The sequence below is a fragment of the Glycine soja genome, chromosome 5 (assembly GCF_004193775.1).
Source record: "Glycine soja cultivar W05 chromosome 5, ASM419377v2, whole genome shotgun sequence".
Taxonomy (NCBI): domain Eukaryota; kingdom Viridiplantae; phylum Streptophyta; class Magnoliopsida; order Fabales; family Fabaceae; genus Glycine; species Glycine soja.
In genome coordinates this window covers 14530102-14549205 of record NC_041006.1, presented here as the reverse complement: position 1 = coordinate 14549205, position 19104 = coordinate 14530102, and the positions used below count along the sequence as shown (strand labels likewise).

Below are 19104 nucleotides of genomic sequence, written 5' to 3'. Positions count from 1 at the left end.
CAACCCCTTGTTCCCATCAAGGGAACATTTGGACATCCTTCGCATGAAGATAGAATCCTGATTCTTCCTTCCTTCTAGCGAGGGAACCAATTAACAGACGCCCCTCCATACTAGCCAAGAGTTGGTCCCAATTCGCCTTTCCTTTTTCGACGCACGAGCGGTGACCTCGTAGCGGATAGACGAGCCTACCTTGTTGGAGAAAAAGGTGTGAAACCAGCCACACATAGAGAGAAGTGCCTAAGGGGCTGAACCCTTTTCCACTTCACTTCTCCCCCTATTTATAGAAAATTGGGGGAGAAGCTTGCCACCCAGCTCGCCCAGGCGAGCAGGGTTGCTTCCTCCAGAAGCAACAGCCTTCGGGAGGAATCTTCTGGAGGGCCCAAGTGGGTCTGGTTGCTATTTGCACACCCATTTCTACTAAGTACACCCCCCTGCCTTTTTTTGGTGATTCTTTTTTCGTAAAGTTACGGTAACTTACGAATTTCGTAACGATACTTGTTTTCTTTCCGTAATGTTACGGAACCTTGTGGATTACATAATCATCCCCTTTTTGACTTACGAAATGTTACGGAACCTCACTAATTGTGCAACGATGCTTCCATTTGATTTCCGGTGTGTCACGGAACCTTACGGATTGTGCATCAATATTTTCTTTTGTTTTCCGGCATGTCCCGGAATTTCACAAATTGCCTAATGATGGGTGCCAAGCACCTCACCAGGACCAAACAAAAGTTGCATGTTATCAAGCAAAGGTCCCCGGACGAAATTAGGGTATGACAGGTGTCATGCCAAACAATTTGATTCAAGAAAGTTCAACAAAAAAAATGTTTGGTTTCTTCACTAACTTCTTCCCACAGAATAGTAAGTACTAGTTTCTGGGGTAGTTGACAACTTAACCCTTTTGATGTTTGTTGAGCATCTCTTCGCTATAGTAAATGTTGAAGCCTTTCTTCTTCCTTCATCTTTGACAGGGAACCTTGTATAGCAGCGATTAGGTACAATCTTAATATCAATGGTTCTACTGATCTGTAGACCCAATGGATATGAAATAGCTTGATTAAATCCACATATGTGCAAGAATGCCACTTATCATGGAGAACTTAATAGGTGTTAGAATCAGATTAGCTATATTCACTAGTAGAAGGGGGCATCAAGATATTGATCTTCTTCTCCCACTTGAATTGTGGAGGTTGGATTTTCATAAAAGGATCCACTTTGCTTCTATCAAAGGTTGAAAGTGGGATATGATCTTGAGTTCTCTTCTTTTTTGCTTTATTCCTAAGCTTTTCTCTTGTTGCTTCTGCACTTTCGTCTGAGGCTAGATGCACACATTGTTGTGTTCTAGGGATCAACCAATGAGGTTGCATCCTGACCAAGTTTGTATGTACTAGTCGTTTTGGGGTGTGGCTATGGGTTAGCTGATGTGTGATGTGTTGAGATATTAGAATGCAAGTTGTTGGGTGCTGGTTTAATGGGGAATAGGGGTATTAGGTACACTGAGTTTAGTTAACACAATGTAATTTTACATTGTGTAATTATAAAGCGATGCAATTAAAATTTATAAAACTTATATAGTAAAATCTATGCTAGTCAATCAATTAAAATTTCATATGTAAAGAAATTATTTAAAGGCATAACTTTACAAGAACTAAATTAATAGGAAAATGTTAGAATTTAAACAAGTACAGACTACACAACCAACATTTAATTAGAAAAACACTACAAATTAAATAATTAGATAAAATAATACACTTAAATAAAATACTACTGACAATTGACCACAAAGAATTTAATTACATGCAACCAATATAGGAATTTAATTGCAGAGAATTTTATATGCTTGATTTTGAAAAATTTTCTACTTAACCATTATTAAGAAAAACTAATTTTATTTAATTTCCTTTATTTTTATTATTTCCTCAATTAATCACTAACTATATGTAATTACTCACACTTTTTCTTATTTAAACAAAAACAAATCCTCAATAAATCCTAATCAAATTACTCGCATACTTACTTATTTAGTTGAAACTTTTGGGGTGTTACATCAAGGCTTAGCTTAAAGGGATTCCATGAGAGGAGGAAGGAAAGGGAAAAAAGATAAGATAATGAGGAAGGAGAGAACTCTACACTACTACGAAAAATACTTTCTATGTTGATTAATTTGTGCATTCTACGTCAGTTATTAACCGACATTGTAATCAACATCGTAGAAAGTGCAGACTGTGACATCCTGCAAAATTCTACCCGGAATTTTTGTAAACGGTGCATTTTGAATGATTATATCTATATATATATAAGTATTATTCAGTGTATATGCATATATGTTCCTAGTAGAAGTAGGAATAGTGGGGGCAAGATACGCGGGTTAGGCTAATTAAGGAAGAGAAATCCATAACTGGAAGGTTATAGGTTAATTCTTAATTAATTAGTCTAAAAATCATCATTTTGCGTGCGACTTAGAATTTAACAAAACCAACCTCTGAACCACGCTCGGGGTTTCATTCTGAGCGTTTTGATATATATATTGCCTACTTTCGAAAACTGGCCCCGACGGGCGCAGAGAAACGCGAGGGACTGGAACCAGAGAAACGGCATGCAAACCGAGGCAGGACTTTGGCATTTCAAAAGGTCAGATTTTTCTCTTCATGTGGCTGAGCATGAGTCACATCAAGAGAAAAGTGGGCCTTTTGCTCCACTCAAATGGAGACATGTGGCATAGTTTATAATAAAATAATAAGAAAAGAGGAAAAAGCCTTTTTAAACTAAAAAGCAACTCTCTCTCTCCTCACTCAGCCCCAAAATTCAGAAGCTCTCTCCCTCTCCCTCATGTTGCTTTCTCTTTCTTCTTCATTCTCCATTGAAGCTCCAACAAAGCTCCAACCTTTGGCCATCATTTCTGCTCCAAATCGTGAGAGGAAGGCATTTTCGGAGTCGTGAAGCGCATCTCTACGTGTGGGACCTCGAAATTTCAGGTTTAGGTAGACTTCTTTCTCACTTGATTTCCGTGGGTATTGGGTTTTGGGAGATATGATGGGTAGTTTTGCTAGGTTTCTGCTTCATGATAGTTATTTGTGAAGAAATTTGTTGAAAGCATGTTGAACTTGCCATGTTTGGATGAGTTAAGCTTACCCATTCAGTTTTAGGGTTTTTATGATGATGCTTGTGATGTTTATGTGCTGAAATTGCTTATGGAAAACTGTTAGAGATGAAGGGTAGAGTTAACCTAGGGTTAGAAAGTGAGAATATGGTGTTATGAGTGGAAAAAGAGTGAGGTTTTGAGAGTTGGAAGGCCAAATCTGGATTTAGTGGCATTTGGAGGTTAAAGTGAGTTAATCCTAGCTTGAAATGTCATTTAGGACTTATGAGAAAGCTTGGGCTGTACAAGAGAGAAAAACAAATGACCAAAGTGAACAAAGAGCCATTTCTAGGGTAAAATTGGGTGTTGAGGAGTCAAATTTTGATTCGGTGGGATTTTAGGTGTAAATCTAGTTTGAGCAAGTTTAAATTGATGATATAGACTTGTGTGAAGTGAGAGTTTGCTCCAAATTTACCCCATTCTAAATTTCACTTCTCAAACCTTGAAAATCCATTAAATTGAGGGGTTTTGGATACCTAGATTTTGTGTTGCTGTGGTTTGAAGCTTCTCCTTGGTTTAGACATGATTGATACACAATTTGGGACTTGTAGGATTCGATTTGGGCAAAATTGGATGAGGGAAAGTGTGATTTTGAAATCTGCACTTTATGCAGAATTTTGCTGTTGAAATGTGCAGCAGAATTTTGTATAAGTGCAGAAAAATGCTATGTATTTGCTGGTTGTGGAAAGAGTAGTACAGAATCAGTTCTGGATGTTTTCAAGTAGATCCCAATGGTCAAAATGTAGACTTATGTACTAGAGACTTCCAGTAAAATTTTCGAGTTGATCCAACGGTTAACGAATTAGAACGAAGAAAATGTTACTGGGGTATTTGTATGTGAAAAGCTGCGATTATGAGTTGTGTTTTGGGCAGAGTTTCTGCTTTTGCCCTATTTTGCTTGGTTTTGTTGGTCCATGATGATTGGATGTGGAATTACCTGGATGTTGTGGAAGCTTGAGAGGATTGATGGGGACCTGGCGTTGAGAGGAACGAGGATAAGGGCTACGTGGGAGTACGTGAGCTCAGTTGGAGGTGGGCAACAGGGGATGGTGGGTTATACGTGATTTGTGGATGTGGAGAATCGTTTTGTACCATCGCCCGACCGCCACCTAGTACCACATGTGATGGGTACCCCATAATCCTACAAGCTTGAAATGAGGAAGTGTAGAAGGGTGAGACTTCCTGCTTTTATTTGTTGACCACAGAGTGGTACCTGGAGATATGTCGCGGGGGTCAGGAGACCTTGGGGATGTCAGGTGGGGTGCTATTGCCCACAACCAAGCTTGACCAATCCCGACCCAACCCAGGCATAGTCAGTCAGTGAGAACCTGTGATGTACCTAAACAGGCGAGCTCCTGGCAGTCAACAGATAAAAGGAACAAAGACCACAAAGCAAGGAGGCTTGTGTGGTGGCTGGCCAGCTGTGAAACTTGATTGATATATGGGATATGGCCTCTGGTAATCGATTACCAAGGGTGGGTAATCGATTACAAGGCTTAAAAATAAAGATAGGAGGCTAAGATGGTCTCTGGTAATCGATTACCAAGGGGTGTAATCGATTACCAGGCTTGAAAACGAGGTTAGGAAGCTAGGAGAGCTTCTGGTAATCGATTACCAAGGGGTGTAATCGATTACCAGGCTTAAAAAGGGAACTGGAAGATTGTGGAGGCCTCTGGTAATCGATTACCAATCTGTGTAATCGATTACACAGAGGAATGGGTCACTGGTAATCGATTACCAGGTATGGGTAATCGATTACACAGTGCCTTTTTCAGGTTTTCATGTCCTGAAGCTGTGTGATTCAAGTGTGGCCTCTGGTAATCGATTACCAAGGCTATGTAATCGATTACCAGAGATGAAAAGCCTAAAGATACCCCTTTTACTTGCATGTAATGGTTATGAGACGCATTGTGTTGCGACGCAATTAGATTTTCGTGAAAGAGTCTACCCCTTTCTTTTCTTTCTTGTAGATCGTGATGGCAGCACAGTTAATCCATGATCGAGTGGAGATGGAGTGCCTAGAGGGAGCTTGGGAGACCCTCGAAGGCAATACGAGGTGCCGATTTCGGGGCACGATTCGATTTACGGCTACTTCATTGGTGCATCCAGATGAACCCGCGCACACGCTTCAGCGCACTGTGGAGTGGATACTACCCACGCCTACACCATACCGTCTAGTGGAGCCAGTCCACGTGATTGAGGTGACGTCATCAGAGGAAGACCCTGAGGAGGACCCTGAGGAACTACCTCCCGAGCCTGCTGTGGATGCTCTTGACTTTCTAGAGGGTGATGAGGACCCACTCCCTGAGGTGGATTCTCCCGAGGATGTCATGTCGGCATCTGAGGCAGACTCTACGGAGGATAGTGGCCCTGGAGAGATGGCGATTAGTGGAGGCTCTTCATCATAGTAGACAGCTCATTGGACTAGTTTTATATACTTTTTGAGGGTAGGTGTATCTAGGACTAACTGTTGGGTTTACTCTTTTGTTTTGTATGGGTAGACCTATTGTATAGGAATTTGATGATTGTACACATGTGGCTGAAGCTACTACAGGGGATACTTTTGCTTTGGATGACACTAAGTATTTTGTAAAACTCCCATATTTTGGACAGCTTTAAATGATGAATGTACTTACGTTTAACCTTGTTATTTGAAAAGAAAGCATTAGCAAACTTTATTTACAAAAAAGTTTACCGACCGTATTTCGTTTTATTATTTTCACGTGACGACCTAAAGTAATGGCTGATATACTCTTCCTTTGAAACAACAAAATAGTTTAAAGATTACGAGTGGTAAGAAAGAAATGACTCCGAATAGAGTTGTGAACTGGCCATTCAGGACTCTATAGTGAGGATTTTCCTTCTGAACCTAATTATTGTGAAGAGAGAAAGAAATGAAAAAGAAAAAGAAGAAAAAAAAATTTACCATGGTTTTTGTTAATTAAATCATTACTTTTAAACCAGTCATTATTTTGGGGACGCCACACAGACTTTCTACGACGGTTCCATAGAGAACCGTCTTAGAAAAAGATATCATTCTAAGACGGTTCCTAGCTAAAAACTGTCTTAGAAGAGTACTTTTCTAAGATGATTCTTCGTTAAAAATCATCTTAGAAGGATACACTTTCTAAGATGATTTTCCAGATAACCATCTTAAAATGTATTTTTTTAAAAAAATATATATATATTGAGGATTCTAAGATGGTCTTCTCCAAAAACCGTCTTAGAATCCTCAATATATTTTAATTTTTCAGAAAACCGTCTTTGAATGTCTTTTGTTAATAAAAAATTAAAATTTTTATATACATTAACGTCCCAGCTGAATTCTGAAATTTCACTCAGCCCAATTATTAATTTTGAAATTGAGATTGTCGCACATGTCATATTAAACTTTTAATTAGTGTCGCAACCTACCATTCGACAGGAGGACGAGGCAAAAAGATAAAGTGCGTCTTCTCATAAAGAAAACGCGTAGAGTCACCACCAACGTTTATTCAAAAAAAAAATTAGAAAACCCAAAAAAAGGTTTGCGAATTTTGAAAATAAGGGTTCGGGAGTTGTTTACGCATAAGAAAAGTATTAGCACCCCACGCGTCCGTCACAAGGGACGACATTCTTTAATCGAGTGTGCGTAACATGACTTCAATATTATTTATTTTCCCTTTTATATTTTTATTTTTTGGGGGTTGACAAGGGTGTTGCCCTTGCTCCTACGTATCCTCAGGTGCGATGAGGAATTCAGACCTACGTAGTTCTTTACAGTGAGAAAGTTTGTGTGTCAAATTTTTTTTTATGCTTTTGAAAGATTCTTCTTTAATAAGAACAAAAGAGGATCGTTAAGGCATTGGACCTTGAACGATTTCAAGTGACATTTTGATAAAAAGAAGTTAGTTATGAGTTGGTTTTATCTTGGTTTTGTTTATTAACTTTCAATCACTTTTAAGACAACTTTACAACACTAGTGATCGGTTAAGATCGAACTTTACAAAGAAAAATGAGATCGTCGATGATAGATGGAGAAGATGAATGTACACATAATAACAAGGGGGACCCCTAAGGGTACATAAATCACATTCAATCCTCAAAAATAAAACTAACCGATGGTCGCACAAAGAACACAGAACATGAAAACGACGTAGGGAATAATCACGATCGCGATTCGGTAGCACCTCGACTTTGTTTCCTATTCTTTCTTCATTTTCTTTCTTTCTTCTCTCAATTCCCTCACCTTCTGAACCTTGGAACCCTTTAAAACACCCTTAGGACGCCTATTTATAGGCAAAGGGTCACTTTGGGGCAGTTGCAGCTCGCCCAGGCGAGCTGAAACTTAGTGTTGAAGCAATGAGCTCGCCCAGACGAGCTAGAGCTCACCCAGGCGAGTTGGTTTCTTCACCATGAAGTTATTTTGGTGGCCTAGGCTAGCCTGGGCGAGCTAGGGTCCAGGAAAACCAAGGAAAAGACCCTATTGCCCCCTTTTTTTGGTATTTTTCGCATTCTTGATCAAAACACTAAATGATCCTATTTTGCACTGTAACTGGCGTTCAACATCGTAAGTCGACTAGCAAGGATCAAAAGATCAACGAACGATAGTCCCCAAACGAAATTAGGGTATGATAGTTGCCCCTCTTTACTTATCTTTTATTGGAAATAAAAAGTGAAGTAAAGATAAGGACACTAATTTTGTTCGAGTGACCTTGCTATTCGACTGGGCAACTGGCGAAAACCAAGGAAGAAAAATCTGTAAACAAAAGGACATTTGAAATCCTATAAAACATAAAAAGGGAGGACATGGAAGTCCTATAGAGTAGAAGACATTTGAATTTTTTTTTCAAAGCATAGAAATAGAGGACGTTGAGTCCTAAGAAGCACGAAGACAAGGACATTGAGTCCTATGAAAGACAAAAGACATTGAAGTCTTATAAAGTGTAAAAGCCAGAAGACATTGAAGTCTTCGTAAGTGTAAATGACTGAAGACATTGAAGTCTTTGAAATGTAAATGAAGACATTGTAGTCTTTTGAAAGCGTAAATGATTGAAGACATTGAAGTCTTTGAAATGTAAATGAAGACATTCTAGTCTTTTGAAAACGTAAATGATTGAAGACATTGAAGTCTTTGAAATGTAAATGAAGACATTGTAGTCTTTTGAAAGTGTAAATGACTAAAGACATTGAACTCTTTGAAATGAAAATGACAGAGGACTTTAAGTCCTACGAAAGCATAAAGGCAGAGGACTTTGAGTCCCATGAAAGATAAAGGCGAGGACTTTGAGTCCTATGAAAGATAAAAGCGAGGACTTTGAGTCCTATGAATGATAAAGGCGAAGACTTTGAGTCCTGTGAAAGATAAAAGCGAGGACTTTGAGTCCTATGAAAGCATAAAGGCAGAGGAGTTTGAGTCCCATGAAAGATAAAGGCGAGAACTTTGAGTCCTATGAAAGATAAAGGCGAGGACTTTGAGTCCTGTGAAAGATAAAGGCAGAGGACTTTGAGTCCTATGAAAGCATAAAGGCGAGGACTTTGAGTCCCATGAAAGATAAAGGTGAGGACTTTGAGTCCCATGAAAGATAAAGGAGAGGACTTTGAGTCCCATGAAAGATAAAGGCAAGGACTTTGAGTCCTGTGAAAGATAAAAGCGAGGACATTGAGTCCTATGAAAGATAAAAGCGAGGACTTTGAGTCCGATGAAAGATAAAAGCAAGGACTTTGAGCCCCATGAAAGATAAAAGTGTGGACTTTGAGTCCTATGAAAGATAAAGGAAAGGACGTTGAGTCCTAGAAACCAAGCCAATAGGTAATAGTACCAAAGGGCTTAACCTTATGAGAAAGCAAGAGGTTGACTCTTTGAGAGGGCCTCTCATCCTAAACTCAAAAGATAGGACATTAGATTTGGGCTTGTAACGTGGTCAGGGGTAAGAGGGCTATGAAAGAAATAATTAGAGAGGCCCAAAGAGTGTTTAAGGGTTATATTGAGTAAAAACCTCAAGAGTGTTGCTTGTACTTTTATTCATTTCAACTTTTGGGTTAGGCTCTACTCCTTTTGTCTTATACATTAATCCTTATTGCACTTTTGGGCCTTCCTTGTAAAATTTAGGGATCTTTTGTCTCTCATTTTCTTCACTCGCCTTTGGCAGATTATATTTTCTTTTTCTTTTCATTGTTGCCTAAGTTCATGCATGTGTAGTTTGCATTGCTCTTCTCGTCGATTTAGCGGTGGTTCCTACTTGGGGTTTCTATTTTGTTTTTGTTGTTTTTCGTGTTGTTTTTAGAAAAAAAATATGCTTTGGCTCAAAGGGGGTTGCAAGGGATAAATTAGTATTTGGGATGTTGAAAGACGGTCATGTGTCATTTCAAATCTTGACTAGATACTTTTAGTAGTGTGGATTTTAGGACCAAACCTCTGATAAACATGCTCCTAATTGTTTTTACTTTTCTTTTATTAACCCTAATTTTTGCCTAGGTCGCCCTTTCGGGTTTTCGACCTACCGGGTGAGAACTTTTGATCTGCCCCTAGGTTCACTTGAGGCTCAAGCATGGTGCCTCTCATTACCCAGTGTAGGGCTCTGAGGTATCTATTGTTGTCTTTTGTCATGACCTTGTAGCAAGGAAAAATGAAAGAAACTGTGCCGGTTCTTGAAAATAAATTTTCAAGGATGAGAAATATTTAAAGGATTTTCAATTGACAGATTAAGTCAAATGACTCATGTTCTTGATAACTCACTTTTCTCTCAAAAAGACAACTTTTAAGAACGATAAAATGAGGTCACACGAATGTTTGTACTTCTTATTTTTTATTTGAAACACAATCAATCAAACATTTTTTTTAACTTTTTACTTTACTCGTCGTTTACGGCACCCTTACCAAACAGGGAGAACGAACAATTTCTGATTGAAAAGACTTGGAGATCAACTCAGGAGCATAGGTCACTTGAGCAAACAAACCAACGGCTTACATTCACATTCTAGTGAAAGTTAAATAAGCAAAGATGTAATTGTGAGAGAATGAGAGACAAGGACATCAAATTTTTCCATTTTATTAGCATTATGACTATTGTTTACAGTAATGGCATAAATCTAAAAATCCTAATGAGTCATTGGAGACATCTAACAACAACCTTCAAATTGCCTCAAGCATCATACGTAGTATTGCTTGACGACATCATACCTCACGAGTGATTCCCCTCCTCGAATCTCAGCCAGCCCGCATCAATCAGACTTTGCACCTTATGTTTCAGGATCTGCAATGCTCAATGGAATGCCCCAGAACTCCCCCATGATAAGCACATGTCACGTTGGGTTTGTATCCTCTAGGAAACGGAGGTTGAGAAATCTTTGTTGGGCTTATGACTGCCATTGCATTATGATGTGTCATTATTTTCTCCTATTTCTTACCCCTTTCTTTCACCATTTTAATTACTGATTAGCATTAATTGTCAAATTAATTATGCAGTTTTATCATTTGGGCCTACTTGACTAATTCTATGTTTTAATTTAATTTCAGGAGAATTATAAGCAATTGGACTTGGATCCGGAATTGGGCTGAACTGGCTTGGACTTGAAGAGAGCAGACAATTTTATTTGTCGTCCAGTTTTATTTTATTTCATTTTCGGGCTATATATTTGTAATTGGGCCACCAGACCTTATTGGGCCTGATAATCAGATTTGTAAGCTTTGGGGCCTAGTGACCATTAGTGAGCCCAGCTGCTAGGGTTTTAAGGTGGTTCGAGGTTACTATTCAGGTAGCCAGGCAGAGAGTATCGTAGGGTTTTCATTTTCAGCTTTGGTTCGTATTACTATTCATGTGAGGTTACTGTTCACGTAGTAATTTCCACTTTCATTTTCTGCTTCAATTTCCAGTTTTGTTTTCTACTTCAAATTCCATTTCGTTTCTGCTGTTAATGGAAGGCTGAATCTTTAGTGTTGTTTTCTCTTGAGGATTAAGCATAGCTCTCTTTGAGGTTTTGTTCTTAATATTAAATTCTAATCAGTTTTTCCCCTTTACCAATTATTCTGTATTGTTGCTGATATTAATCCATGCATGCTTAATGTTTGATTAATTGTCTTTGTGCTTAATTAACGTTCATGCTTAATGGACATGTGAGAGGGATTAATTGGTGTATGTGTTGCTTAATCACATAATGACAGCCTTGTGTTAATTTTCGCTTAGTAAATTAATTTTGGGTTAGATTAAGTGGTTGAACTAATTCGGGATAAATTCTCGTAACCTAGGATAAGAGGCTTACTTTTGAATCAAGGGGAAACAACATGTTTTAGTTCTATTAGTTTTTAATTCAAGTTTGCTTGCTGTTTAAATTACAAAAACAACCAACCCCCCTCTCCCCATTTCGTTACTGTTTTATGATTATATGTTATGAACATTTGTTTGATCATTGCTCGCTGGGAGACGACCTAGGATCATTTCTTGGATACTGCATTTTAATGTTTATTTGATTCGGATACGACTCCGATCACATTATCGAGTAGATAGGGGAGTAAGTCAACATATGGCATTGGAATTGGGATGAATTCTACAGGCTTCTTTTCTGGAAAATTCCTTCCCTGGTTGGTGTTTTGGTTTGTGTTAAGGGTGGTGTTTGGTATCGGATATGCAACAGGCAGGTTTTGTGGATGATTGGGTGTTTTTGGCTAATAAGGTGGTGGGTAATGAGAAGGGCTGATATTGGCTGAGTATTGATATTGTTGAGCTGGTGGGAAATTTGACAATGTGGGAACAGCAGTCACAACATAAGTTCCTCCCTCCTTCTTATTCTCTTCATTTGCCCCAGTCATCCTATTCATCAAAGCAGGATATTCAAATTTGCCTCTTCTCATACCCACTTCTATCCTTTTGCCGGCGAAAACTAAATCGGCGAAGCTTGAAGGCATGTATCCCACCATCTTCTCATAATAGAACAGCGGTAACGTGTCTACTGTCATTGTTATCATCTCCCTCTCCATCACTGGGGGTGCTACTTGAGCTGTCAGGTCCCTCCACTTTTGGGCGTATTCTTTGAACGATTCATGCTCTTTCTTACATATGTTTTGTAGTTGCATTCTATTCAGAGCCATATCAAAATTGTACTGATACTGCCTAATGAAGGCAACCATTAGGTCCTTCCAAGAATGGACTTGGGAAGGTTCCAGATTAGTATACTAGGTGACGACTGCCTTAGTAAGACTTTCCTGGAAGAAATGCATCAACAATTTTTCATTTTTCGAGTATGCCCCCATTTTCCTATTGTACATCTTTAGGTGATTCTTGGGACAAGTAGTCTCCTTGTATTTATCAAAATCCAGCACCTTTAACATTAGAGGGATAACGACGTTGGGCACTAGGCACAGTTCTGCCATGTTAGCAAAGGCATAATCTCTGCCTCCTTCAATAGCCCTCAACCTCTCCTCTATATGATCAAATCTCTCCCTTTCCACCTTAGCAATTCCTACCACAAAATGCAAGGGTTGTGGTTTTTGGCGATACTGAGGGACCCCCAAAGTGTTTGGCAGGGGTACACCGCAAAACGCTTGTCCCTCAGCGACATATCCGACGTGAGGCTCGAAGTCGACTAGATTGTGGTCTCGGGGTGCTTCATGTGTCTCCCCCATGGGTTGAGAGATGTATACCTGACCAGATTGGGGATGTTGGCTCTCAATGGGTATGGGAGTAGAGTTGTCGACAGTCTCATTGGGAGTGTGTGCAACATTGGGTGGTGTATAGTTGGGAGGCAAGCCATATGGTGGGAAGGAATGCTTGCTGAAGACCTGCACAAAATGAGGGCCGCCCGTACTTCCTAATGCTTTGCCTCCCTAACCTACCATATCCGAGGCTAGATGATTTACTTGATTGAAGCCAGGTGGGTGAGTCGGGTCCAATTCTATGGCAGTACTTGTGGCAACAACTATAGCCGCATTGACCTCTATCATCCTTCTCACACTCATCATGGCTTCCATCATTGTGGTCATTTACTCTTTCATGGCCTCCATGTCAGCCTTCATCTTCTTTTGCACCTCCTCTATTTCACCCATCACTCTAGCTTTGGCACACGTTCGATAAGGGCATCATAAAGCACATTCTTTCCTTTTGATTACAATGATTATAGTTCCGATTTCAAGTAAAGAATGCAATGAGAAATGCAACCAATGTGAAAATAAAAATAAGCATGGTTGTATGTGAATGATACATTGTCGAAGTATTGAAAATTTTACATAGGACATTCAGTAGAACATAGGGTCGAATCAATTCAGATTTTCATTAAAACAACATTGTTCATTACATCTTGTCGAAGTCAAAGTGCAACTAGAAATAAAACATGGATATCAACAATCCCTAGTTTTTGTAAATTATTTTAGCTCAACCATGTGTTGGCAGTAGCCAAAGAAGCTATGTAAACTTGATCCATCTTCTATCCCAACTTTTTGCAAGCTGGTTACTTCCATACTTGACCTTGACTTGATGAAACCTTTTTCTTAAGAGCATGTACTTGGTTCGACCCCATAATCCAAGGAATAGAAATTTTGACTGTCAATACTTCGACAACATATCATAGAGATGAATGATTAGGGCATACTTATGTTATGCAAGACAAATGTAATTATGAGATCGACATGAGACGCCCGAAGAACCATCCTTTCCTAGTTAACAATGCGTTAGGTACCAGGTTCACATGATTTTCAATCATTTTTTTAAGAGAAATGAGTGTATAATCCCAACATGGTTTGTTTATAGCTATTATCATGGTATCCAACACATGTAATTAAGAATGTGGCATAAACTTCATTCTTCATTGTGACTTTCTTTTCGTTCTTTCTTTTGTTTTTTTTTTTGTAAAGGAAAATACAAGGATCATGTATGAGTGAGCATAACATGCGAATGATGAAAATAGAATGTATGCAGTTGGCAGAACAAAAGCATGCTAAATGAAGATGTATGATAATGCAATGACTCATGCAAATGCAATGCATGAATATGATAAATGATAAATGCAGGAATGATATGTCCATTACGATGCCATGAAGAGATGCATGATGCGATCAAGGAACAAGCCAGAGTGAGTTTTCTATGTGCCCCCTAATTCAAGAACCTAATGGAAAGGATCCAAAAGTCCACTTCTAGTGATAACTCCCAAGGGTACTTTCATGTAACCTTACTGGTCTCTAGAGATATCATCCTCTTAGATAATACATTGTGGCGATAGGGACTATCAGCGACAATGCATCACCAAAAGGGGAAAACTCTAGATGAGGCTTCACTGTTATCAAGCGAGTCAGAGACCCAGCATAACCACAGGTCGACCTCCACTCCTTATGGCTCACATAGACCTGGGTATATGGCCTAATATCTTAACGTGTGTGCAAAGGTATGTGTGCCATGTGTGCATAAAACAAAAATATTCCTAGCTATGAATGTAATAGATAGACATACACACACCAAACACAATAACATAGCGAAGTTTATACACAAATATGGACAAAACTAAAGATAAAAGAGAAGAGGAAAAATAAAGAAGAAGTCACGATAAAACATTGCACATTGATCGAATGGCTTAACCCTCTAACATTTCCCAGTGGAGTCGCCATCTGTTGCAATCTACCCTTTGACGGAAGGGCGAGGCGAAAAGATAAAGTGTGTCTTCTCATGAAGAAATCGCGAAGAGTCGCCACCAACGTTTATTCAAGGAAAATGTTAGAAAAACCAAAAAGAGGTTTGCAAATTTTGAAAATAAGGGTTCGGGAGTTGTTTACGCATAAGGAAGGTATTAGCACCCCACGCGCCGCCTGTCACAAGGGACGACAACTTTTAATCGAGTGTGCGTAACGTGACTTCAATATTATTTATTTTTCCTTTTATATTTTTTATTTTTTTGGGGTCGACAAGGGTGCTGCCCTTGCTCCTACGTATCCTCAGGTGCGATGAGAAATTCAGACCTACGTAATTCTATAAAGTGAGAAAGTTTGTGTGCCAAATTGTTTTTTTTGCTTTTGAAAGATTATATTTTAATAAGAACAAAAGAGGGTCGTTAAGGCGTGGGACCTTGTACGATTTCAAGTGACATTTGATAAAAAAAAGTTAGTTATGAGTTGGTTTTATCTTGATTTTATTTATTAACTTTCAATCTCTTTTAAGACAACTTTACAACACTAGTGATCGGTTAAGATTAAACTTTATAAAGAAAAACGAGATCGCCAATGATAAATAGAGAAGATGAATGTGCACATAATAACAAGGGGGACCCCTAAGGGTACATAGATCACATTCAATCCTCAAAAATAAAACTAATCGACGGTCGCACGAAGAACACAAAACAAGAAAACGACGTAGGGAATGATCGCGGTCACGATTCGGTAGCGTCTCGGCTTCATTTCCTCTTCTTTCTCTCTTCTCTCAATTCCCTAACCTTCTGAACCTTGGAACCCTTTAAAACACCCCTAGGACGCCTATTAATAGGCAAAGGGTCACTTTGGGGCAGTTGTAGCTCACCCAGGCGAGCTGGAGCTCGCCCAGGCAACCTGAAACTTAGTGTTGAAGCAATGAGCTCGCCCAGGCGAGTTGGTTTCTTCACCATGAAGTTATTTGGTGGCCCAGGCGAGTCAGAGGCTAGCCTGGGCAAGCTAGGGTCCAGGAAAACAAAGGAAAAGACCCTTTTGCTCCCCTTTTTTTGATATTTTTCGCATTCTTGATCAAGACACTAAATGATCATCTGTTTCGCAGTGTAACTGACGTTTAACACCATAAGTCGACTAGCAATGATCAAAAGATCAACGAACGATAGTCCCCGGACGAAATTAGGGTATGACAATTAGGACACAAAGCATTAGCTAATGATTCACCTGTAGGGCATGGTGTAGTAGATTGAAATTCAATATAGTTTCAACATTATAACATTCAAGGTAGATAGCATAAAAAATGCAAGACATACCTTTCCAAGCCTTGTACCCATTATTGCACTTGTTAGTGTTAACATCAAGTTTAAAAATCCGAAGCTTTTAAAGTAAATTCACAAAAGTAGGCATTTGCCATTACTAGAAATAAGAAAGGAGAAATGCACAATTATATGATACAAACCTTGTAAAAAACCAGGCATAAGTAGCATGGCATAACATCCAAGGGCAAGTAATTGTGTAATCCAACGATAACCAACACAAAAAAACACACATAGCCAACTAAAATAATGATAAACTATAGAACAAAATCACTAACCTTACCAAGACTCTGACTTGCCACCCCCTTTCGAGCTTCCTTGGCCTTCTCCTCTGCAACCCTCTCAAATTCTTCAGCTGTGGAAGGTGCCCTCTCTTCCATCATGGACATTATTAAACAATTGAGTGTTGAATGAGTCGTGTGCAAACAAACCATTCACATACAAAAACAAGCTTTTGAAATCACAAAGAGACCAAAGGAAAATTAATTACTATTTCCTAACAGTTTTTTTTATAGATTCAAATATTTTTAACTAATTAACTGCTTTCTTTTTCTTTTTTGTGAACAAGGAGAAATAATTAGAATTCAGTATTTTTTATTGAAAAAGAGAACCTATTTTCTACAAAGAAGAATAAAAAATATTTAAAAAATTCATTGAGTTAATATTTTAAAGTACAACGTACTACACTAGATTTGAAAAACATAAACACATTAGATTTGGAAAAGTAATAAAAATCAAGAAATAAAACTTAAAGAAGAAAAATGAGGCATAAATTTCAAAACTGTAAATTTTTTATTTTTCTTGCAGAATAGTAGTGCAAATATACCACTTAGCAACACGTGGAAATAGTGTACCTTTCAGTATTGTGATTAAAACCTTTTTGCTCCAAGTGGAAATATAGACTGGCTAAAGTGGCTATTAATAACATTGGAAACGTGTAAATGAGTATGGTTGTCCCTGTGCACGGAAATAGGATGCAAATAAATTAGTAATGTAGTTCCATTATACCAAATAAATAAAAATAAATCTCAATAAACAGTCTTGTAAATGTTAATAAATAACTTTTAATTATCAAATAATTTATATTCAATTTTTTCATGCTAATGCATTACATTCATAATCAAATTTATATAAAAAGAATACTAATAAAGTCTTGTAAATATAATTATTTAGTGTTTAAAATAACAACAATAGATGATAAAAATATTACTAAAAATAAAAATAAAAATATTTTAATATTTTGCCTAAAAAGAAAAAACACAATTATCTTCCCAATAAATATTATAAAAGAGAAGTAGTTATTTATTTAAAAAGATAAAATATTTTATCTTCAAGATAAATACTATAAAAAGATAACTAAAATGTCATCATCTTCACAATACAAAATATAAAAGGAGTATTATATATTTGATAAAAAATAATAATAGATGACATTTTAATGACATATCTTCTAATCCCAAAATAAAATTAATTACTGTAATATTAAATATAAGGAAAATCATATTAGGAAAATATGACTTACTTTCAACTACTTCCATTTCTTATATTCAGTTCACATTATCACTAAGTAACAATCAAAAGCATTGCAAGTTTATTGTCCTAATATACCCATCTTACAAAGGCAATTCTATCCGAATGGTGAATATAGAAAAACACTTGTAGATAAAATCATTAGATTCACATGAAAAGATTACACAAGGGAGGATGGGAGAATGTTAAAAAATAAAGACTTGCAGACAATACACTAACCTCAAAATAATCATTCATCCAGCACATATGGAGCATGAATTTGATCCTGCTGACTCTAAGCTGCAATATATAAATAATATAAATAATAATGATATCAATTTTATCGAAAAGCAGCTCAAAAAATAGGACACAATTTAAACTATACCAACATTTGTTGCAGGTTCTTTTAAACTATACCAACACAATTTAATCTTCATATTTGAAAAAGATATTTATATTGAAGACTTAAGGACAAAAGTATCTTATAACATGCCAAAAATGTATCCCCAGAACAAGAGAACAGGATTCTATTCCCCATAAAAAAAAACGTAGATATAGGATTTAATTACCAATTATTATATTTGTAAATCGACTTGCAAAAAACTGAAAAAGTTTGGAAATTGTCTTACGCTCCATTTCAAATCTGAGCAAGTCAGAGATCAGCATACCCTTCGTTCACTATTGATACTAAGCAAAGTCAAAGTCATACGTATGGTTAAAATGATCTGCAACATCCATACTTTAATGAATTAATGAAACAATTTTTCAATCATGAAGAATACAAACTCTATCCATATCCAATAAAAGCAGAACTCATAAGACAACACAACACAGATTAAGCTACATATATATACATCAGTTAAGTAACTTTACCTTTTTTTTTCTCTTATTAGGAACCATCTTTGCAACAAAGCATAAAAACCCTTCAAATGATTTAAGCCAAAGGGTGCATCCAACAAACCCCTTACCTCAACTCAAAACCCAGATCACCCAAACTCCCACTTCCACTTCAAAATCCCTGAAAAGAAAACACTAAAACAGAGAACCACACAAACACCAGAACACCCTAGATCAAAAGGGGGCTCAAAATGCAAAGCGAGAAAAACCAAATAAAAAATGAAAAAGTAAAGGAGAAAACTTTTGTTGGAACAAATAAAGTTCTCCACACTCACTCACACTATGCACTCACTCACTATATGTTAGAGAATAAGAGAAGATGAAGGAATTGATTTAGAAAATAGAGGGAACTTAGAATTCTGAATTAAAACTTCTGCACACTCATTCATCTCATTCATGATCACTAATATTTTTATACACTGCACATGTAGCTATAACAACCTTCATAGCTGTCAAACTAACTAATTCCTAACTAACTAACTGAATTACAGCATACATCAACATCCCTCCTTAATTCAGATTTGTCAAGGATGTCACTCCTAACTTGTCTCTCAATTCCTTGAACTTGATAGACTTCAATGGCTTAGTTAGTATGTGATGTAAGCTCCATTTGAGCTTGTAGGCCTAGGATCTTCTTCATCAAT

At 37.6% G+C, this 19104-nt stretch overlaps 1 protein-coding gene across 1 annotated transcript in view; it reads right to left on the bottom strand.

Annotated features, from left to right (window-relative positions):
- Positions 1-840: 840 nt before the first annotated feature.
- The window catches only part of LOC114411162 (uncharacterized mitochondrial protein AtMg00810-like), a 48102-nt gene continuing 29838 nt past the window's right edge, over positions 841-19104 (bottom strand). Inside the window, exon 2 of the mRNA XM_028374917.1 lies at positions 841-1026. Coding sequence (XP_028230718.1) covers positions 841-1026 — 186 coding nt within the window. The remainder of the gene's footprint in view (positions 1027-19104) is intronic.